The 23,400-nt window shown below is 60.4% G+C and overlaps 1 protein-coding gene across 8 annotated transcripts in view; it reads left to right on the top strand.

Moving 5' to 3' along the window:
• Nucleotides 1–23,400, top strand: part of PPARA (peroxisome proliferator activated receptor alpha) — a 69,900-nt gene that overhangs the window by 8,365 nt on the left and 38,135 nt on the right. For 4 of the 8 annotated variants that reach the window (XM_079774517.1, XM_079774519.1, XM_079774518.1 and 1 more), the window contains one exon: nucleotides 16,956–17,213. In XM_079774517.1, coding sequence (XP_079630643.1) covers nucleotides 17,006–17,213 — 208 coding nt within the window. In that variant the 5' untranslated portion in view covers nucleotides 16,956–17,005. Of the gene's footprint in view, nucleotides 1–8,438; nucleotides 8,697–11,041; nucleotides 12,076–12,235; nucleotides 12,457–16,955; nucleotides 17,214–23,400 lie in introns of those variants that run through there. The other 4 variants (XM_079774521.1, XM_079774522.1, XM_079774515.1 and 1 more) reach the window with 4 other exon arrangements.

Raw genomic sequence — 23,400 nt, 5'->3', positions numbered from 1 at the left:
TGGGCTCATTTGCGTGGCGGCGGGTGCCAGTCCCTGTCCTGTGAGTCGCAGACCCCGGAGGTCGGAGGTCGGGAGTCGTCGCTGCCTGGCTCGCCCTCATCCCCAAGCGCACTGCCCGCAGGTGCCGCGGGACCGGCTTTGTGAGCTGCCCTCCATCTGAGATTTTTGTTTCTCACCCTCCATTTGAGATTTCTTCGAGGCTTCGTCAACCTCCTGCCCGGCCGGCGTGCTAAATGGTTAGAGCGTCGCCCGTGCACCGAAGGGCCGCGTGTTCACTTCCCGGTCGAGGGCACGTGCCTGGATTGCAGGTTCGATCCAGGCCCTGGCCAGGGCGCATGTGGGAGGCAACCAGCTGATGTGTCTTTCTCACATCAATGTTTCGCTCTCTCTCCCCCCCTGCCTTCCCTCCCTTCCGTTCTCTCTAAAAACCAACGGGGAAAATATCCTCCGATGAGGATTTATAAAAACAAACACAAAAACCCCACCTCCTTCAGGAAGCCTTCCGGGACCCTGCCCTAACCTGGATGGGGAGTGTTGTCCCTGGTTCTCCCGCCTTCGCTGGGCCGCTCTCCGCTGTACTTGGCCATTTATTCTGAGCCCTGCCTATCCCGCAGAGCGTTCCTGAGCACCGGCTGTGCGTGCCGGCGGCGTCTGAGAGCTGGGAGAGCCACGGGAAACGGTGGGCGCAGGCATTCCCGGGGCCGCTGCAGGCCCAGGCGTGGGGGCCCGGGCTGCGAGGCCGGCAGCGCTGTGGCGGGGCGGGCCGGGGCCGCGCGCGGGCGGGCGGCGCTTCCTGCCGCACACGGTGGCCAAGACCCGGACGTGCGGCTCGCTTGGGGTCTGCCTTTGAGTTCAGCACTTCCTCCCACGGAAGGAGCCGGGCCGGAGAGCGAACAGATTACACAAGACGTTTCGGAGCCCGTGTTCCCGCCGGCGCGTCTCGTCGGGGCGCTGAGTGCGCAGGGAGAGCCTCTGACCCACTTCGGGCCGCGGAATCAGGTCTTAGGTGGCGGCTCGCTCCCACATGCAGTGACCTGTTCCAGGACGCCCCGGGGGCCAGCGGCCGCGCCTGCCTTCTCTCTGCCGGGGCGGTCCCAGCCTTAGAGGCGGGGAGGCCGTGCCGCCTGAGTCTGTCCTAATCAGTGTGACGATCGCTCTCCGAAAGGCAAGCTTTGGGGGACCCCAGCTGGCTGGCGTGTCCTCAGCTGGGCTCCGTTTGGGGTGGGAGCGGGGGAGGAGGCAAGTGGACTCTGCAAGCTCCTTCCCTAGGATCGTAGACCGCGCGGGAGGTCGAGGCCGCAGGGGCAGGCAGGCTTTGCTCTGTGGCTGGGGAGGCGGGAGGAGGGCCGGCAGCTCTATGCTGCCCGGGGCGTCCGGGGCCCGGTAGGTCAGGTGGGGGCATGGCTGGCTGCCGAGGCGCCTGCGAAACCCTCCTGCCCTCCTCCGTGGGCAGGGCCGCCTCCCAGCCCCAGGCTCCCTCTCCCATTGGCTCCCTCAAACCAGGCGGGGGAGCGGGGTTGAGGGTTTTTTCAGTCACGTTTATGGAGTATTTTTTTTTCCTAGTTTTGTTTTTTCAGTATGTCTTTATTGAATTTAGAGAGAGGGAGGGAGAGAGGTAGAGAGATGGAAACATCGATGAGAGAGAAACATCGATCATGCCCTTGGCCAGGAATCGAACCCACGACCCTTTGGTACTAAGGCTGATGCTCTAACCACTGAGAACACCGGCCAGGACCGGCGTGTGGATTTTTTGGAAGAGCGCAGAAATGCCCTTTTTAGCTCTTTGTTTGTAGGAAGGAACAAGTACATAGAGAAAGAGCCATTGCCAACTGCAGAGCTGACACATACTCCGCGTGTGAGCAGTTTAGGCACAATGAGGTGGGAGCCCGCTTCTGACAAGGGCTTAGTAACGCGGACGCCGACTCGAAAACGTGGGGGGTCGTCAATGCGCGGAGGCACCGGCGAGCTCACGCGGCGGCGGGCAGGCACCGGGCTGCGGTCCGGAACGCGGAAACATGGCCTTCGGGGCTACGTTGTCCCTGGGATGTGGGCCGAAGCCATGCCCGGGGATGGGGCAGTTACCAGCCTAAGTACCCGTAGCACCTCTGTGGGGCCCGGAGCCAAACTCGGGGACAGGAACCTGTCAGCAGGGGAGGCCCCGGGAAACACCCCAGACTTTGGGTTGGAACCTCAAAACGCTGCCTCGAGGAAGGCAGGTGACCTGGGACTTGATCAGCTGCTCAAGGACCGAAGCCCAGACATCTCAGTCCTCGTGGTTGGATGAAGGTGACCCCAGATGGCTGAGACCTCGGGTGCCAGGCAGAGTCACCGTATCGAGGGACAGCACCACTCTCGGCCTCTGATTCTAAGAACAAACGCTCAAATACAGGCAGCCCTCACTTCGCTCAGTCCTGCGATGCACGAAGTTTCAATGCCGCGGAACGTTAAACTGTGTGAACCATGTCCCGTGTACAAACGCTCAAATACAGGCCGCCCTCACTTCGCTCAGTCCTGTGATGCACGAAGTTTCAATGCCGCGGAACGTTAAACTGTGTGAACCACGTCCCGTGTACAAACGCTCAAATACAGGCCGCCCTCACTTCGCTCAGTCCTGTGATGCACGAAGTTTCAATGCCGCGGAACGTTCAACTGTGTGAACCATGACCCGCGTGGTTCAGGGTCCGGGATCTGGAGAAGGGCCGCGTGCAAATGACAGAGACGAGACAAGAATAATAATTTGGAGATATCGGGGGCCAGGCGAGAGTCCAGCTCAAGGAGAAGGACTGGTGCCTAGGCCTTGCCCACCTTTTATTCAGTTTTGGATACACCTATAACCCTTAGTCAGGCAGGCAGTTCCGGTACCAGACAATCTTAAAGGCCAGTAAATATTAGTAAAGATTTGTTCTGAGACTATTTGGTCAGGAAATTGCTTGAGCCACCATTGTCTCGACTAAACAATCGGTGCATAGCTCTGGCCCTTGCCGGGGCTCAAGGTTCACCAGCGTTCCGGGCTCCTTGTTTACACTTCTCTGATAGTGAAGACAATGGGTGGCTTCCAACATTAAACAACAGCAGCCCCCCACCAACATGGTGGGGGGGGGGGGCTGTGTAAAGTACAGTTACCGTGAGCAGCTGTGTAAAGTACAGCCGGCTGCCCGCTCTCCAGCCCACAGATCACCGCATAGATACCAGTAGCACGTGCACAGGGACCGGTGACCAATCCCATCGCTGCTCTCAGAGTCAGGCTGTGACTGGTCCCGGTGCATCCGTCATTCAGGTCACAGCAACGCGGGTCGTCATCGCCTCCTTGTCTCCCAGTAAAAAACCCACCTGACGTTTTCTAGAAATGGGTGCGCGCAGGAGGAACGGGCCAGCAAAGATGAAAACGCAGAAAATAAGGGAGACGTGATGATGCTGGAAGTAAAATTCTAAACAAACTGAAGTGGAGTCATGGAAAAAATAGCTGCCCCGGGAACGTGGACGCTCCTGCCTGCGGGAGGCGCTGGGCCCAACGTGGAGGAACTTGGTAAAACGAGGGACGCGGAAAAGATGAAGGTGTCCTGGGGGAAGTGACCCCAGCAAAGGAACGCTGAGGTGCTTCACGGTGGGGATCCAGCCCCAACCGGGCATGAGCCCTGACCGGGGTTCCGCCCACCACTCTCGGTGCCAGGGCCAACGCCCAACCAACTGAGCCACAGCGGCCAGGGCCACGTGACACCTTCCATGGCCTGGCACTGCCATTCACATCCAGACTGTGCAGTAGGACACACAACACAACCAGCCAAGCCTATGAGGCGAGAAGACCTCACGAACCAGCAGAAATAACAGACGATAGAAACAGACCCTCATGACTCTCAGGAGGAGACTCACAAAGTGCAAACTTTAAAAGAAACGTGCTTACTATACTCAAGGAGAGGAACGATAAGGTTGGGAATTTGGTAGAGTACGAGAAATTGTATTTTTTTACAGAGGACATTGATTTGAAAAAGCAAGTAGAAATTATAAAACTGAAACAACACAGCTGGGGTCACGTACTCTGTAGAGAGATATAACAGCAGAGTAGACACAACTGGTGAGAGGATTGGTGAGCTATGGCAGGTCAGAAGGTACGATATAAAGTGATGCACAAAGACGAAGGCAGGACTGCGCTGACAGAGCCGCCAGTGAGCGGTTCTAATGTGCGTTGACTGGAGACCTAAAGGCACAAGAGAGCGAGCACGGGGCAGGAGCGGTATTTGAAGAGAAAGTGTTTGAAGGTTTTCCAACGTTGGTGACATCAGATCACAAGTTCAAGAATCCTGAAGAACTCCCAGCAGAATTAGAAAATCCAAACCTAGACACATCACTGTAAAACTGCTGGGGGGGTGGGAGGGGGGAGCAAAGGCAGAGAGAATCTTTAAAGAAGCTAAAGGTGAAAAACAAAACAAAAACACCCAATCCTTTCCAAGGAGCATCAGTTCCGAGAACCTTTCTCAGCCAGAAGAGCAGAAGCCGCAGGGGGAGGAGAGGACATCTCCATGTGCTGAAGGCTGGGTTTCTCCCAGGAATACAGGGTTCGCTCAGCATGTGAAAGTGACGGAGCATCAGTAACCATGACGTGCTTTGGGACAAAAATGCACGAGACCTGTACAGTGACATCTGCAAACATTGCTGAGAGAAATGTTCAAGACCCAAATCAAAGGCCGGCCATATACCACGCTCGCGAATCGGAAGACTCGGTATCATAAGCTGACAGTTCCTCCCAAGACGGTTTACGGATTCCACGCGATCAGGATCGTGCCTCAGTCTGCCTACCTGTAGCATTCTGCAAGCTAATTCTCACGTCACATGGAAACGGGAGGCTCTCGTGTGGCTAAAACAACTCGGAAAAAGAGCCTCGTTGGAGGACTTAGACTTCCTGATTTCAAGAATGACTGTAGAGCCCGCCGGCGTGGCTCAGTGGTTGAGTGTTGACCTAGGAACCAGGAGGTCACAGTTTGATTCCCGGTCAGGGCACAGGCCCGGGTTGCAGGCTCCGATCCCCAGTAGGGGTCGTGCAGGAGGCAGCGGATCGATAATTCTCTCTCATCATTGATGTTTCTTTCCCTCTCTCCCTCTCCCTTTCTCTCTGACATCAATAAAAATATATTTTTTTAAAAATTATTGTAGAGCTGCAATAATTAAGACCATGTGGTATTGGTGTGAAAGTAGTCAAGTAGACGAATGGAACAGAGTAGCACGTCCAGAAGTGGGCCTCGCACATACGGTCAGTTGGTTTTCTACAAAGTGACGAGTCAGAGCAGTGGGAAAAGGTAATCTTTTCAACAATCAGTGCTGGAATGATTGGATGGCAATATGCAAAACGGACCTCAACCCTCATCGCACACCATCCTGAAAAAGAAGAAGAAGGAGACCTTGCAGTGGGTCATACACCTCGTTGTAAGAGTTGAAACTATACCAGAAATCGTAGTGGTTTGAGGTTTGGCAAAGATTACTTCTATATGACCCAGAAAGCATGGACTATAAAAGAAAGTGGGGCTTCATCAAAACTATAAACCTAGCCCTGACCGGTTTGGCTCAGTGGATAGAGCGTTGACCTGCGGACTGGAGGGTCCCGGGTTCGATTCCGGTCAAGGGCATGTACCTTGGTTGCAGGCACATTCCCAGTAGGAGGTGTGCAGGAGGCAGCTGATTGATGTTTCTCTCTCATCAATGTTTCTAACTCTCTATTCCTATCCCTTCCTCTTTGTAAAAAAATCAATAAAATATATTTTTTAAAAAACTATAAACCTACTTACCCAAAGACACGTAAGAAAATAAACAGGCAAGCCGCAGACTTAGAGAAAACATTTGCAAACCGTATCTGACAAAGAACTTGTGGCTGGAACGTATAAAGATCCTCTTGGAATTCAATAAGGAGGAGATGACCCAATGAAGAATGAAAGCAAAGCTAGGGGGAAATGGGGATGGACTGTTTAACAAAGGGCATTGGCTGGCCAGGAAGCCCATGCAAAGATGGCCCACATGCCTGGTCAATGGAAAACGCACATTAATGGTACAGACCCGTGGTCGGCAAACTGCGGCTCGCGAGCCACATGCGGCTCCTTGGCCCCTTGAGTGTGGCTCTTCCACAAAATACCACGGCCTGGGCGAGTCTATTTTGAAGAAGTGGCGTTAGAAGAAGTTTAAGTTTAAAAAGTTTGGCTCTCAAAAGAAATTTCAATCGTTGTCCTGTTGATATTTGGCTCTGTTGACTAATGAGTTTGCCGACCACTGGTATAGACGCCACTGCTGGCCGAGAGAGCCCGCGGCACGCTGACCAGAACGGCTGACATTGAGGCGACCCACCAAGTGTGGCTGAGGAGGTGGGGCAGCAGGAACGCTCATGCGCCGACGGTGGGAATGGGAAAAGTACAGCCACTTGGGAAAACATTTTGGCAAATGGTACCGCTGATATTATGAGAAGTGTAATACCTGAAAGAAGCCATTCGGAAAAGGCTGTGCCGTATGATTCCAACTCTGACTCTCTGGAAAAGGCAGGACGATGGAGACGCAGAAAGATTTGTGGTTGCCAGGGGTTAGGTGGAGGGAGGAACAGGGGGAGCCCAGAGGGTTTTAGGGCAGGGAAGCGACTCGGCGTGACACGGTAGTGATGGGTGTGCGTCATTATACATTTGTCCAAACCCATAGGATATGCAACCCTGAGAGTGACCCTAATCCAAACTCTGGACTTTGGTTAATAACAATATTGACATTGGCTCATCAATAGTAACCAATGCCCCAAACTCTAACGCAAGTTGTTACTAATAGGAAAACTATGGAGCGGATGGAGGAGGGTCACAGCAACTTTTTGTACTTTCTACTCCATTTTTCTGGAAATCTACAAGTTCTCTAAATAACAGCCTCATCATTAAAAGTTAAAGTTAAGGTGTATGTATTACATGCCTCAGAATAAGTCTAAAGACCTCTCTACTCAGAAAACCGATTGCATTATCGAGAGGCGTGAAATAGAGCCCACATGGATGGATGGATGTACCATGTTCATGGAAGAGACAAGTTGGCACTGGAAAGGTACCTGTCCTCTTTAGAAAGGCCTCACGTGCCACACGGGGGATGCTGGCCCCTAACCCGGCGCGTGTCTAAGTGAAAGGTGTGGGCTCTCAGGCCGATGACAGAGGGTGTCGGTGACCCTGCAGCCCCCAAAGCACCCCTCCCAGAAGGCCTTAGGAGGTACTTGCTGAACTTCATAGCAGAAGCGCCCGTGTTTTTTAGATTGTTCCTGTTCCCTTAGCATCCCTGTCGCCGTACGTGGCGCTCATTCTTGCTTCTTTAGAAAGGCCTTTGTCCAGCCTTCGCCCTTCAAACCCTGGGGTCTCCTCCCTCTGGGCTCCTTGCTAAGGTTCGTTAATTAATTTATTTTTATTTTTTTGGTTAATCCTCACCCGAGGATATTTTCCCACTGATTTTAGGGAGAGTGGAAGAGAGAGGGAAAGACAGAGAGAAACATCGATGTGAGAGAAACACATCGATGGGTTGCCTCTTGCACGCGCCCCAACCAGGGTCCTGACCGTGGAGGAGCCTGCAGCCCAGGTACATGCCCTTGACTGGAATCGAACCCGGGACCCTTTGGTCTGCAGGCCCACGCTCTATCCACTGAGTGAAACCGGCTAGGGCTTAGGTCCATTAATTTAAGTATTACGAGTTTTTTTTGTGTGTGAGAAAGGGGATGTAACACGGTGTCAGACTCATTGGGTCGATGCTTACTGCACCCCACCCGTGGGGGAGAGGAGGCTGAGCGGGAATTCTTGCTAAGGGGTGAGAGGTCGTGGGCAGAAAGGCCTGGCGAACCCGGCCGTGAGCTGTGGGGACAGGTGCACAGGGTCCTTCCCGGGGGACCGGGCGGGCTTCTGGGCGGCAGTGTAGCGGAGCTTCCCTGGAACGTGTAGGAATGGAATGGGGTAAAGGGCGGAGGCCGGAGGCACGCGTGCGGTTGGCGGATGCCGAGTCTGTCCTTCTGGCCGGAACACGGGTCTGCCGGGAGGGAGAGACGGTGGGTCCCGCCGCCGTCAGACCCGGCGGGGCATTGATGGAGCCGGGCTCAGTGCCAGGCACTCGGGGCCACGAAGGGGGCACAGCACGGCATCCCTTTCCCACGGCGGGAGGGGCAGACGGGAGCCTGCTGGCCGGTCCGTGCGGGGTGTCACAGATGCGCAGGGTGGGGGTGTCCCGCGGAGGGTGGGGGAGCTCCAGGCTGCCTCCCGAGAAGGTGACACTGGAAGGCGGGAGCGTGGCTGCGACACCAGGTTGGAGCGCGTCCCGGCAGAGCCGGGCAGCCAGCCGCTCGGGGAGGCGGGCACGTGCCGGAGGAATGTCCCGGGAGGAGAGGACAGGAGGTCCCCGGAGAGGCGGCGGTCACGGCGGAGGCCTGGGGGCGTGGCACGGCTCCGGGTGTCCGTCCTCTGTGCGAGCCGCGCTGGGAGGCGGTGCTCCGTGGGGTGTGACACGCACGTGACACGCTGGATTTAGCTGGGAGTCCCCTCTGGCTGTTGTCGGGCCGGACAGAGCGGAGGGCGTCTCCAGGCTGACGGGCTGGTGGGGGGGACAGGAGGACCCCACTGCTCGGGGCAGGGCACCAACCAGGGTCCAGCCTGGCCTTCGTGGAGCCACGTGACCCGGATGGTGTCATCCCCGGTCTGTCTCCTTACCTGCGAGGCCAGGTATTTGGAACTGAGGTGGCTCAGGCCCCTAAGGAGGGTGCAAATGACTGTCCTTCAGGCTGCCCCCGGGGGGAGCTGGGGGGAGAGCAGGTGAGGCTGTGGCAGGGTCCAGGTGGGAGGGGGCAGGGGCCCAGGTGGGAGGGGGCAGGGGCCCAGGTGGGAGGGGCAGGGGTCCAGGGGGCAGGGGGCAGGGGCCCAGGTGGGAGGGGCAGGGGTCCAGGGGGCAGGGGGCAGGGGCCCAGGTGGGAGGGGCAGGGATCCAGGGGGCAGGGGGCAGGGGCCCAGGTGGGAGGGGTCCAGGTGGGAGGGAGAGGGGTCCAGGTGGGAGGGGTCCAGGTGGGAGGGGGAGGGGTCCAGGTGGGAGGGGGAGGGGTCCAGGTGGGAGGGGTCCAGGTGGGAGGGGTCCAGGTGGGAGGGAGAGGGGTCCAGGTGGGAGGGGTCCAGGTGGGAGGGGGCAGGGGCCCAGGTGGGAGGGGCAGGGGTCCAGGGGGCAGGGGGCAGGGGCCCAGGTGGGAGGGGCAGGGGTCCAGGGGGCAGGGGGCAGGGGCCCAGGTGGGAGGGGCAGGGGTCCAGGGGGCAGGGGGCAGGGGCCCAGGTGGGAGGGGTCCAGGTGGGAGGGAGAGGGGTCCAGGTGGGAGGGGTCCAGGTGGGAGGGGGAGGGGTCCAGGTGGGAGGGGGAGGGGTCCAGGTGGGAGGGGTCCAGGTGGGAGGGGTCCAGGTGGGAGGGAGAGGGGTCCAGGTGGGAGGGGTCCAGGTGGGAGGGAGAGGGGTCCAGGTGGGAGGGAGAGGGGTCCAGGTGGGAGGGGTCCAGGTGGGAGGGGGAGGGGTCCAGGTGGGAGGGAGAGGGGTCCAGGTGGGAGGCGGTGATGCCCTGTGCCAGGTGGAGACCGATGGATGCCAGTGACTTAAGAGGGAAACAGATTTTTTTTTTTTAAGAGGGAAACAGATTTATTCAGAACAAACTGACCTCCCGCAGGACCCTACACTGTCCCTCGGCAGCTGAGAGAGGCCAAGGTCACCCCAGGGCGTGCCGGGGACGAGGCGAGTGGACAGCTGCTCCCGCCTCCCGTGCGCTCCCGGCTGGCAGGGTGGCTGGGCGCCTGCTGCCCCGAAGCCCGTGGCGGCCACAGGCCCCTCCACGCTCCGCGCTCGGCCCAGGGGGAGCGCACGTCGGTCCCGGAAACGCGACGTCCTTCACCGCAGCGGCTCGGAGCAGAGCCCCCGGCCCCGCCTGGTCCCTGAGAGCGGGGAGCTCACTCCTTTTGTGACGGACGCTCCTGTGCCCCGTTTCTTTCAGAACGGGCTCGTCCCCCACGCGGAGCGGCTGCCGCAGAAGCCGCCCGGTGTGTTGTTAGCGACGGTCGAGCTGCTTGGCATCAGTGTCCGGGAGGTTTTGTTTCTGTTTGTTTTTTTAAAATATATTTTATTGCCCTGACCGGTGTGGTTCAGTGGATAGAGCGTCGGTCTGCGGACTGAAAGGTCCCGGGTTCGATTCCGGTCAAGGGCATGTACCTTGGTTGCGGGCACATCCCCAGTGGGGAGTGTGCAGGAGGCAGCTGATCGATGTTTCTAACTCTCTATCCCTCTCCCTTCCTCTCTGTAAAAAATCAGTAAAATATATTTTAAAAAATAAAAATAAAATAAAATATATTTTACTGATTACAGAGAGGGCGGGAGAGAGAGAGATAGAAACATCAATGAGAGAGAATCATGGATCGGCTGCCTCCTGCACGCCCCAAACTGGAGATGGAGCCCGCAACCCGGGCCTGTGCCCTGACTGCAAATTGAACTGTGACCTCCTGGTTCATAGGTCAATGCTCAACCACTGAGCCACGCCAGCCAGGCACACCTACTTTATTTTTAATTAAATGGATTGGGGTGACACCGGTCAACATGAACACAGGTTTCAGGGGGATTCTGCGACCAGCTCTGTGCATTGCACCGCGTGCCCACCACCCAGTCAGGTCTCCTCCCGTCACCACATCAGGACCCCTCCCCGCCTCCCCCTGGCAGCCCCCTGCTGTGTGTGCTCATAGGTTTCAGTGTCAGGTCCCACACATGCGTGAACTCCTAGGGTCCTTGGCTTCCTCTGACTGACGTACGTCACTTCGCATACTGTCCTCCAGGTCCGTCCACGTTGCTGCCAAAGGCGCCATTCCATCCTTCCTTGTGGCCGAGGGGCACCCACGGTGGGTTGTCCCCCATCTCCGGCCTCTGGTCCTCTCTCGCGGGCCACTGGCTGTCTCCATGGCGTGGCCGCCGTGAATAACGCCGCCACGCGCCTAGGGGCGCATCTGTGTTTGCGATACGTGACTTCAAGTGTTCCGGGTGTTAGGGTCCTGGGGTAGCCCTGAGGCCTGGCCCACGGCGGGGCTCACCCCTATATCCTGCCTCCCTCTCGGCCCTCTCTCCGTCTCCCACACCCACTGCCCTGGCCTATGGCCCCAAGGCCAAGGTGCCTCGGCAGGTGTGTGCCGGTGGTAGGCGCGGCCAGGGCTCAGGCGCCCACCCGTCTGTGCCCGGCGGAGGCAGGCACGCTGCTTTTGCCGCGAGCACAGGACGGCACCTTCCCGAGGAGACGGGTGCGTTCTGCTGGGCGGGGCTCTCCCTCCTGGACGTCGACGGTCCCGGCGGTGACCATCAGTTTAGCCTGAAACGAAGGCCCCGCCTGTGGCTCGTGTGATCTGTTCCCGCCAGAGTCCGTCGGGCCTTCCTCGTTCCGGGGTGTCTCCCGCCCGCCACGGGCCAGGCCCTGGTCCTCCCTCCGCTGCTTCTCCGCCACGTGCCTGGCAAACGCTCGGCGGCGTCCCCGTCGCTGGGTGCCGTCTATACGGGCCAGGCCCGCGTTAAATGTGAATTTCACTCCCCCCGACTTGACCTGGGACAAGCTTCGCGCACTCGCATTTCATCGGGACGGACGGGGCGGCTCCCTCTGGTTCCCCTGGCGCCGTCCGTCCGTCCGCAGAGCGATCGCGGCAGGATTTAGCGCACTGACCGCTCTCGGGAGGACGGAGGAGCGCGGCGGGGAGGAAGGAGCACACCCCAGGGCGGGGCCCAGGGCGGAGGCGGGGTGTCCCGGGAACTGGCTGGGCCCCACTTTGTGCACGTGTAGATAGAGGGACAGAGGCTGTTCACGCCCTCCTGTGCCATTCCGGCGTGCCACCCACGTCCACATGCCAGGTTCTTCCGACGACAGCATGTCAGCGCCGCGGGTGTTGCTGGGAAGGTTCTAGGTAGCGTGGCCCGGCCCTTGTGCCGGGCGCCGTGTCCACGATGCGCCTGGTGTGAGTCATGCAGTTCGGCGGGCCTGGTCCCGTGCCGTGCCACGCTCCGGTGCTGCCTTCTGTTTTCGGTGTCCCGCCGCCGTCCTCGGTAGCTGGTGAGCCTGTTAATCATTGGGCGGGATAATGATTAATCCGGTTCCGCGAATTCCTGCTGCCCGCGAGGGCACGGGGGCTGTTTGGCATTTTTGTTGTTGATGTTGAAATGTTACTTTAAACCCTGGATCAGCACATTAAGCTAAAAGGCTTCTACGTATCGAGCCTAATGCCTAAACCTACCCGGGGAAGCCTACGGACCGGGACACGGCCGAGGGTGAGAGCGGGCAGGAAGTGCTTCCGGCAGACCGTCCTGCCTGCCGCACACGCGTCCTCCCGCAGTCGCCCCGCCTCGGCCCCCATCAGCCGGCGAGGTCTCCCGGGCCCACGTGGCAAAGAAGAGGCAGCCGGTTCCTAGGAGACGGCACTGCCGAGCCTGCGAGGTGACAATCCGACAGGGTTTACAGGACAGGAAACGAGGGCTGGCGCCTGAGACACGGGAGCAGAGGGAGAGCTCACGACCGTGACCGTTGCCCAGCCTGAGAGCGCAGCGCGGGGTCTGAGCGTAAACCCGGCCCCGTGGCCGCTGTCCTTCCCGGGGTCGGATCGCCGGCGCAGAGCAGGGTTCGGCCGCCGGGACAGTGCCGAGCTGTCACTTAACGTTTCATTTCCGAAAAGCCTTCTGGGTCCCAGGAGCGCCCGTGGGGAGACAGCGCGGGCAGAGGCGGCGCCGCCCTTGGAGCCGGCCCTGGGGGCTCTCTCCGCCTTCTGTCTAGGGGTGGGGGGAGCCTTTTCAGCCAAGGACACGTGGGTATTTATACCATCACCCCGGGCCATACCCCGTTACCACCCTACCCGTGAGCCTGCTCTGTTTGGTCAGACAGCTCATTAACTCGCCCCTAATGCCGTGGCAGGGCCAGCCCCAATGAGGCCTGCGGGCCGCACGCTGCCCACCCTGGTCTGTTCCCATCAGAGGAGGAACCTGCCTTCCTCGCTCCCTTGACCAGCGAGCCGTCCCAACTCCTCCCTCTGCCGCCGCCACGTGGCGAGCCCGCCTGAGGCCCGTGCCCGCCTCTGTGCAGGTCTGTAGGGATGCCCGGGCCTGAGGTCCCGTGCCCCGGCCCTGGAACAGGCCTGTCCCGCGGAGAAAGGTGTTGATCAGCGTCACCTCTGTCCCCTTCCCGGACCTTCCTCACGGTGAGGCTTGGATCCCCGCCCTCCGCCCCCCTGAGCGCTTTGTCTTTAAATCCCTACCACGCTGAAGGGTCGCCCGCCAGTGTCTGAGCCCTTTCCCGAGCGGACGTGGCTTCTGCCCCAGACACCCGCTCGGTCTGCTGTCTTGGGAAGGCTGGCCGGGCCGCTCTGCCCTCAGGTGCCGGGCTGAGCCGGGCGAGTCCGGGGGAGTCACAGGCAGACCTTCGCCTGGTTCTGGTGGCGCAGGCACTGCGGGCGTCTCTGCCAGGCGCGGCCCAGTGCCAGGAGCCCAGCGCTTGCTGCCCCGCGGGGATTGTCCTGGACGTGAGCTGACACAATTCGCAAAACATTCCCGCCCCCGGGAACACGGTGCACGGCCCAGTGGAGACGGACGTGGACACGGGCCAATCAGGGCTCTCCCGGAGTGGAGATGCGTGGGAACCACAGGAGGGTGCCCCCAGCCCTCCTTGGCTGCACCCCATGGGCCTGATCTTCCCAAACAGCAGATGCCTCTGTGTGAAAGGTGACCCGTCGATGTTAACACGTCCGTGAGTTCACCTTCCCTGCGCGTAGGGAGCCGGGATCAGGAACCGAAGTCTGTCCTCTCTCTCTCTCTCTGTCCTTCTCTTTCTCTCTCTGTCTCTGTACTTCTCTCTCTCTCTCCCTTTCTTTTCTATTATTTCCCTTTTTTGCTTTGTTTGGTTAATCCTCACCCGAGGATATGTTTCCATTGAGTTTTAGGGAGAGTGGAAGAAAGGGGGAGAGACAGAGAGGAACATCAGTGAGAGAGAAACACATCGATGGGTTGCCTCCTGCAGGCGCCCTGACCAGGGCCTGGGCTGGGGAGGAGCCTGCAACCCAGGCATGTGCCCTTGACCAGACTCGAACCCAGGACCCTTCAGTCCGCAGCCTGATGCTCTGTCCACTGAGCCACACCGGCCAGGGCTGTTGCCTTTTTTTTTTAATGTCCTGTAGTTTTTGGGTGCCCTGCGTGGTGGTTCCCAAGGGAATGTTTGGTGGGTGAGTGTTGGTTACTGAGACCTACAGCAGCACCTCTGAGGTTCACACTCGCGTTTCTGAGGCGAGGAGGCGGCTCTGACATGGCCGCGGCGGCTCAGGACAGCAGGCGGAGGACCCGGGCCTCGGTTACGGGAGGCGTGCCGGGAGCACTACGCCACACCTTGGCCGGGACCAGGCTGCGGCCAGCTCTCCCGGCGCCCCCTTCTCGGCCCTCGGGCTGGGAAAGCTGCGTGCTGGGACTGAGGCCTGTGTAAGCCCCATTTGCATTCCAGATGCTTCCCCCGCCACTGGGTCTTGATCCGTGGCCAGCCCGGGCGCTGCTGAGAAACGCCGCCCTTTGTCACGCTGCTTTGTCCCTCCAGAGCGCTGGGCAGGGACCCGGGGCCGGGCCGGGGGTGCCCCCACGCACGGGCAGGGCACGCTCTGGATGTTAGACGCAGAGCTGGCGGCCCCTGGGATACTTCCGCGCCCCGAGGAGAAGCGAGAGCCCTCGGAGCGCCTGGGGCCCAGGACATGCCCGGGCCGCGGGGAGGCGGCGGCTGTGAGCCATGCTCTGCTCTCCGCCTGGGCCCCTACCTGCTCCCGCCGGAGCACGGGGACGGAGCAGAGGGCTCAGTGACGTGTGGAAAGCCGGCCGGTGGCCACTCTGCCTGGGTTTCATCCGCCTGCCCTTCTTCCGCAGCGAGGCCCATGCGTCTCTAGCAGAACCTCGGGTGTGCTTTCAAAGCAACGGAGCCCTGGCTGGTGTGGCTCAGTGGATAGAGCATCGGCCTGCAGACAGAAGGGTTCCAGGTTTGATTCTGGTCAAGGCCACATGCCCAGGCTGCGGGCTCGATCCCCAGTTGGTGTGCAGGAGGCAGCCGATCAATGATTCTCTCTCATCATTCACATTTCTCTCTCTCCCTCTCCTTTCCTCTCTGAAATCAATACAAATATATTTGTTAAAAAAGCACTTGGAAATGAAATGATGAGAACTCAGAACACCCGACCTCGCGTGCTGCAGGGCCCGGAGCCTCACGTTGTCCCGTTAGTCGAAGACCAGCTGCTGGTGGTCCTGTGCTCCCGGCTGGACAGCTGTCCGCCCTGGATGCTGCGAGGGCACAGGGGCGGGTGGAGCTGGCGAGGTCTGGGCCGTCCCCGGCCAGTGCGGCGGTGGCCGTGGGCACGGGGCGGGGGCCAGGCCGGAGACAGGTCATGCAGGCCCCAAGGTGCCGAGGTGAAGGGCCGTCGGTCTGGAGGGCACAGGGGGTGTTTGAGCAGAGGGCTGGCCGCCAGCTCGGGAGACACGCTGTTGGACTTTGTACCCGTGTTCCTGTGCTCGGCACCAAAACAGAGGACCACGGGCCGGCGGCTGGGACAGCAGGCAGTGCCTTCTTCACGGCCCGGAGGCCCGACGTCCGAGACCCACGAGTCAGCGGTCTGGTGTCTCCGGAGGCCGCTCCGTGGCCTGCAGGCGGCGACCTCGCTGTCCTCACACATCCCCGGGGTCTGTGAGTCCGAGCCTCTCTTCTCCCAAGGACACCAGTCGGATGGCTCAGGGTCCACCTGAACACCGTTAGTCTCGCCGCCTCCTCCTCCTCTCTGAGTCCGGCCGCGTCCTGGGGCCAGGCGGGACCCCCGCGCGTGGATCGGGGGGACACTGCCCGGCCCTCGCGGTGCTCACGGGAGACCCTTCTTTCGCTTGTGAGTGGAACCTGCCTGGCTTTGCCGGGGACTCGCCGACGTAGATTGTTTTAAACTCCGACGTGTCTGTTGCTGCACAAGCATTTCTTGGGCGTGCCCACGTGAGTGACCGAGGGTGCCGGGGGGCCTGTCCCCCCCGCTGTCCCCGGGCCCAGCCTCCGCCGCACGGGCCTGCCTGTGCCCAGCCGGCCCGACCCGCGCTCCCCTCCCGGGCCTGTGCGCTTGCTGTCGACTTGCTGGGACGCTGCCCCCCCCCCCCCCCCGGCCCCTGTACAGCTCCCCCTCCTTCCTCAGCTCTCACTGTCCCCATCGGGGCCGCCCGTGTGGGCCAGAGTCCATTTCCCGTCCACTCTCCTGCGTCACCGTGTCCCTCCGACCTGCCGAGCGTGGACGTGTTTATTTGCTCGCCGTCTGTTCCCCGAGAGCAGGGACTGTGTGTCGGCCGCGGCCCGGGCCGCCTCCGATCCGTGGCTTGAGCTCAGCACGCAGCGTGACTGGTGATGGATGGCTGATTCCCGGCTCGGTTGGCAAAGGCGCCTTAAACGTTTGGTTTAAAGATTTTCATTTTCTCAGTGAGCTTATCCAGACGCAAGCCCCGACCCAAGTGAGACACAGCCTCCCCCCACCCCACCCCCATAACTCTTTAGAAGGCTGGGAGAGCTTTTCCAGAAGGCGTGCCAAAAAGCCCACTCCCACCTGCCGGCGTGGCTCAGTGGTGGAGCGTCGACCTATGAACCAGGAGGTCACGGTTCGATTCCCGGCCAGGGTTGCGGGCTCGGTCAGGTGTGGGGCGTGCAGGAGGCAGCTGATCCACGAGTCTCTCTCATCATGGATGTTTCTATCTCTCCCTCTCCCTCCCCCTTCTCTCTCTAAAAAAAATCAATGAAAACATTAAAAAAAGAAAAAGACTCGCACAGAGGCAAGGGGGCGCCCCTGTCCGCGCTGGGGCACGGGTCCACGGCGTCTTCCCCGGTAAAGGACGTTTCCGGGAGTGGGGACCGGGTCCCTCCGGGTCGGCTTCACCGGCCGCTTCTCTCTCCTCCAGCTCCCGGCAGCGGGTGGGCGCGGGCCGGGCGGCCGGCGCCGCTGGGCAGGATGGTGGACACCGAGAGCCCGATCTGCTCCCTCTTCCCCCTCGAGGCCGACGACCTGGAGAGCCCGCTGTCCGAGGAGTTTCTCCAGGAAATGGGGAGCATCCAGGACATGTCCCAGCCCGTCGGCGAGGACAGCTCCGGCAGCTTCAGCTTCGCCGACTACCAGTACCTGGGGAGCGGCCCCGGGTCGGAGGGCTCCGCCATCACGGGTGAGTGCGGTCCCGGGGAGCCCGTTTCTCCCCCAGGAGAGGTGCCCTTTGGCGGGGGGGGGGGGGGGGTGGCATCTCCTGCAGCGACAGTGACATCTTTCAGGCGACGACCGTGGCCCTGCTTGCGCCCCTCCTGTACTCCTTGAAAACAGACACCCTGGTGTAATAGAAATGACTCCTTTTCAAAATATATGTATTTTTATCGATGTCAGAGAGGAAGGGGGAGGGAGAGAGAAACATCCATGATGAGGGAGAATCATTGTCTGGCTGCCTCCTGCACGCCCCGCACTGGGGTTCGAGCCCGCAACCCGGGCGTGTGTCCTGACCGGGACCCGACTGCGACCTCCTGGTTCCTCGGTTGACCCTGAGCCACGCCGGCCGGGCTGCTGCGTTTTAACCCTGGAAGGTGTGTGAGCCACCCCCCACTTCCTGCGTGAAGAGGGACGAGGCAGCCCGGCCAGCGGGACTCGGTGGTTAGAGTGTCGCCCAGCGGGCTGAGGAGTCTGGGGTTGACACATGATCTCTCTCTCCCCCCCTTCCCCTTCCCTCCCGCTCCCTTCCACTCTTCCTAAAAGTCAGTGGAAAAAATACCCCCCCCCCAGCACGTGCTGTGAGCGGCACCTGGTTTGAAGGACCGTCTGGACGGGGCGGGGCACGGGACTCCTTGGCGGAAGTGGTCTGGGGCGGGGACGGGAGCCGGTGACCAGATCAGCGAGGAGCGGCAGCTTGTGGCTGGGAACGAGGTCTGGGTGCGGTTTCCGGCTGAGCGGGGGGCACGGGGGCCCTGGGGGAGTCGCGAGAAGGGTCTCCGTGGCCACGTCTGGTGAAGGTCTGGGGCCTTGCCCTCCCCGGCTCCTCTCTGCCGCGTTCTCGCTCATTCCCGCCCCTGGAAGGTGGTCTCCGTGCCCTTACAGGCCGGAAGCTGTTCTCGGGTAAAACCTGCGGACAGACGGCAGTGGGAAGGGCGAGCTCCGAAGCTGGGGGACAGACGCTGCTGACAGGAGGCGCAGGAGGGGCGGTGGGCCAGCCAGGAGCAGGGGGGGGCGGGGGAGGAGGGAGAGCACCTTCTCCTTCACGCATTTGCCTTGATCTTCTTTGGTGAAGCTTCTGTGCAAACCTCCAGCCCGTCTTTGCGCTGAGCTTCTCGCTGCGGCTCAGGAACACCGCGAGCTGTGTGGCTTACGCTGCTCCTCCGGGTCCGGCTGCCCTTCCCTCCTCTGATTGGGGCCCTCCAGGAGCGTGGCGCCCTGGACGTGACGGCGTCCGACGACCAGAGCTGTTTCCTTCATGGACCGTGCCCGGCGTCAGACCCGAGAACCGTCCGTGTCTGACCCGCCGTCGCTTCCGGAAGTGTGCTCTCAGGGTTACCCTGACCTCACTGCTCTCCTGCCTTTTGCATCTGTCATCGCTCGGGCGGCGTCTGTTAAACCGGCGGCTGCCTCCACCCAGCGGCCTCCGCACCTTAGTCCAGAACCGCCGGCCGTGCGTGCGGGCGTCTATTTCTGATCTCCGTGCCGTTCCGTGGGCGCGTGGGTCTCATTTGACACCAAGGCCACAGCCTCCCGAGGTCGGGGGGCGTACGTCCTCAACCTGATGCTCCTTCCCTGAAGACGTTTGAGGGTCCTGGGCCCTTTCTATTCCCACCTTCACTCCGGAGTCAGCGTGTCCGCGTAGCCCCAAGCAGCCTGCCGAGGCTCTGACTGGGGTCGCGTGGAAGCCGTCGATCACTGTGGGGGGAGACGGACACCTTAAGAACGCCGAGTCTCCTGAGCCAAGACCGGGCTTCTCCATTGATGTTAGGCCTTTAACTGCCCTCGGCAATGTTTTGTCGTTTTCCGTGCTCCCGTCTTTCGCGCGTCTCGTCAGACTGATGGCCAGGTGTCTCATGCTTTTTTTGATGCGGTTGTAAATATTTTCCAAATTTCGATTTCTGATCATTCGTTGCTGTTGATAAAAATGCAGTTGATTGACCGTTGATCTTCTGGCCCACACTCTTGTTCAGCTGATTAATCCGTTCCGGGAGTTTTATGTACTTGCTTTAGGATTTCCCACACAGAGAGTTGTGTCACCTGTACTTAAAGACAGTTTCCCTTCTTCCTGTTCTAGCGGGATGCCTTTTATTTTTTTATTTTGTTATTTTTTAATATATTTTATTGATTTCTTACAGAGAGGAAGGGAGAGGGACAAAGAGTTAGAAACATTGATGAGAGAGAAACATTGATCAGCTGCCTCCTGCACACCCCCTACTGGGTATGTGCCTACAACCAAGGTACATGCCCTTGACCGGAATCGAATCTGGGACCCTTGAGTCCGCAGGTCGACCCTCTATCCACTGAGCCAAACCGGTTAGGGCTGGATGCCTTTTATTGATTGTTCTTGTCGGATTACGCTGGTCAGAACCTCCAGTACAATGAGGGGTGACACATTCCCGCCTTGTTCCTGCTCTGGGCGGGGAAGCAAGCATTCCTTCAGTCTCTCGCCGCTAAGTATGATGTTAGCTGTCATGTCTTATAACTGCTCTTCATTCTAATTCTAGCTCTTGGTGAGTTTTTATCAAGAATGGATGTTGGATTTTTTTCCCTGATACTTTTCCTGCATCAAGTAAGAGGATCAAATTGCTTTTCCTTCTTAGTTTGTTCATATAGTGAATCACATTGTTTGATGGTCACAGGTTGAGACAACCTTGCATTTCCGGGATAAATCCTACTTGGTCTTCGTGTATGGTTGGATTTCACTTGCTAACATTTTAGGAATCTTTGCATCCGTGTACATGCAGTGTATTGGTCCTGTTTTCTTTTCTTGTAGTCTTTGTCTGGTGTTGGTATTAGATTAGTGCTGGCCGCATGGGTGAGTTAGGGAGTGTTCCCTCCTCTTCCGTTTTTGTTTTTTTTTTTGGAAGTATTTCTGTAGAATTGATTTTACTTATTTATTTATTTAAATATATTTTATTGATTTTTTACAGAGAGGGAGAGAGAGAGAGTTAGAAACATCGATGAGAGAGAAACATCAATCAGCTGCCTCCTGCACACCCCCCACTGGGGATGTGCCCACAACCAAAGTACATGCCCTTGACCGGAATCGAACCTGGGACCCCTCAGTCCGCAGGCCGACGCTCTATCCACTGAGCCAAACCTGTTAGGGCTGATTTTATTTTTCAGATGCTTGGTAGATTTCACAGATGAAACTATGTTCTTCCTCCTCCTCCTCCTCCTCCTCCTCCTCCCCCTCTTTCCCCCTCCCCCCCGCCCCCCCGTCTTATTTCAGTCTGTGTTTCATTTTGGATAGTTTATTTTGCCATGTCTTTGAGTTTACTGATCTTCCTTCTGGCCTGTCTAATCTTCTCCCAGTCCCATTCAGTATGTTCTTCATACCAGGTATTATGAAATCATGGTTTGTTTTTTACCCCTCTCTCTACCGGACATGTCCGGTCTTTCATCGGCTTCTCGGACATTTAAAAAGGCCTCTTGTCTACAAAACCTCGCACCGGGTGGTTTCTGGGTCCGTTTCAGCACATTGATTTCCCTCCTTATTACGGGTCATATTTTCTGCTTCTTTGTGTGTGTGTGTCATTTTTGATTGGGTGTCATACGTTGTGTTGGTGACGGGCATTCTTGTCTTCCTGTGGACATTCTTGAGCTTTGTTCCAGGACGCAGTTAAATTGCTTGAAAAGTGTTTTACCCTTTTAGGCCTTGCTTTGACGCCAGAGGTGGTTTTGTCCGATACTGAGGCGAAGCCCTTTGCCAGATGGCCGTGAATCCGGGGGCTGCCCGCTGTGCGTGGTGGGACCAGCGCGTGTCCAGCTCCCGGGAGCCCCGGGGTGTCCCCTCGGGTCATTTCCGGTTGCCCCTGCGTCTCTTTTCTTTTCGTCTCTCTCCGCCGACAGAGCAAAGACGCAGTAACTCGCGTCTGCACACATCGCCGTCTGCAGCCGCCATCTCTGCGGGGCCATTCCGGCCTCCTCCTCCTCCTGTCCTACTCGCCAGGCTCCGCTCCGGCAGGAGAGCCCGGCCCGCCCTCCGCACGGCCCGCCCTCCGCACTCGCCCATCAGTTGTTGGTCCCCAGGGGTGTGTGCGGTGGTTTCATGTGGGCCCGGCCCCCGGCTGCTTCATCGGCAGCGTGGCCTTTCGCCTCCGACCCCACCATTCCCGGCTCCAGGTCAGCCTCTGCCCTCAGCGAGCTTCTTCCACACGTGGAGCCCCGTAGGTTCTTCGGGGGGCACCCCGCCTTCCATCCGGGCTCCCAGCCCTCCCGCGTTACGTTTGCTTTATCTGCAGCATTGAGGTCCGCTCGGTGCTGACAGTTCTGTGGGCTTTGACAAGCGCATAGCCTCACGCGTCCACGGTCACGTTTTTATACGAGTAGCTCCCCGACCGCCACGGAACCCCTGTGCCCGGTCCTCAGCCCGGCCTGCCCGGCCCCACCGCGCAACGCTGCTTTCCCCGGCCCCGCAGCCCTGCCTGTCCCCGCAGCCCTGCCTGTCCCCGCAGCCCTGTCTGTCCCTGTCCCCGCAGCCCTGCCTGTTCCCGCAGCCCTGCCTGTCCCCGCAGCCCTGCCTGTCCCCGCAGCCCTGCCTGTCCCCGCGGCCCTGTCTGTCCCCGCAGCCCTGCCTGTCCCTGTCCCCGCAGCCCTGTCTGTTCCCCCGCAGCCCTGCCTGTCCCCGCAGCCCTGTCTGTCCCTGTCCCCGCAGCCCTGCCTGTCCCCGCAGCCCTGTCTGTCCCTGTCCTCGCAGCCCTGCCTGTCCCCGCAGCCCTGCCTGTCCCCGCAGCCCTGTCTGTCCCTGTCCTCGCAGCCCTGCCTGTCCCCGCAGCCCTGCCTGTCCCCGCAGCCCTGCCTGTCCCCGCAGCCCTGCCTGTCCCTGCAGCCCTGTCTGTTCCCGCAGCCCTGCCTGTCCCCGCAGCCCTGCCTGTCCCCGCAGCCCTGTCTGTCCCTGCAGCCCTGCCTGTCCCCGCAGCCCTGCCTGTCCCCGCAGCCCTGCCTGTCCCCGCAGCCCTGCCTGTCCCCGTAGCCCTGTCTGTCCCCGCAGCCCTGCCTGTCCCTGCAGCCCTGCCTGTCCCCGCAGCCCTGCCTGTCCCCGTAGCCCTGTCTGTCCCCGCAGCCCTGCCTGTCCCTGTCCCCGCAGCCCTGCCTGTCCCCGCAGCCCTGTCTGTCCCCGCAGCCCTGCCTGTCCCTGTAGCCCTGTCTGTCCCCGCAGCCCTGCCTGTCCCTGTCCCCGCAGCCCTGCCTGTCCCCGCAGCCCTGTCTGTCCCCGCAGCCCTGCCTGTCCCTGTCCCCGCAGCCCTGCCTGTCCCCGCAGCCCTGCCTGTCCCCGCAGCCCTGTCTGTCCCTGTCCCCGCAGCCCTGTCTGTCCCTGTCCTCGCAGCCCTGCCTGTCCCCGCAGCCCTGCCTGTCCCCGCAGCCCTGCCTGTCCCCGCAGCCCTGCCTGTCCCTGCAGCCCTGTCTGTTCCCGCAGCCCTGCCTGTCCCCGCAGCCCTGCCTGTCCCCGCAGCCCTGTCTGTCCCTGCAGCCCTGCCTGTCCCCGCAGCCCTGCCTGTCCCCGCAGCCCTGCCTGTCCCCGCAGCCCTGCCTGTCCCCGTAGCCCTGTCTGTCCCCGCAGCCCTGCCTGTCCCTGCAGCCCTGCCTGTCCCCGCAGCCCTGCCTGTCCCCGTAGCCCTGTCTGTCCCCGCAGCCCTGCCTGTCCCTGTCCCCGCAGCCCTGCCTGTCCCCGCAGCCCTGTCTGTCCCCGCAGCCCTGCCTGTCCCTGTAGCCCTGTCTGTCCCCGCAGCCCTGCCTGTCCCTGTCCCCGCAGCCCTGCCTGTCCCCGCAGCCCTGTCTGTCCCCGCAGCCCTGCCTGTCCCTGTCCCCGCAGCCCTGCCTGTCCCCGCAGCCCTGCCTGTCCCCGCAGCCCTGTCTGTCCCTGTCCCCGCAGCCCTGCCTGTCCCCGCAGCCCTGCCTGTCCCCGCAGCCCTGCCTGTCCCCGTAGCCCTGTCTGTCCCCGCAGCCCTGCCTGTCCCTGTCCCCGCAGCCCTGCCTGTCCCCGCAGCCCTGCCTGTCCCCGCAGCCCTGCCTGTCCCTGTCCCCGCAGCCCTGCCTGTCCCCGTAGCCCTGTCTGTCCCCGCAGCCCTGCCTGTCCCTGTCCCCCGCAGCCCTGTCTGTCCCCGCAGCCCTGCCTGTCCCCGCAGCCCTGTCTGTCCCTGCAGCCCTGCCTG

Source organism: Cnephaeus nilssonii (assembly GCF_951640355.1).
Source record: "Cnephaeus nilssonii genome assembly, chromosome: 6".
In the NCBI taxonomy this organism is placed as follows: Eukaryota; Metazoa; Chordata; class Mammalia; order Chiroptera; family Vespertilionidae; genus Cnephaeus; species Cnephaeus nilssonii.
Note: the sequence above shows the minus strand (reverse complement) of the source record. Positions and strands in the feature narration are given on the sequence as shown.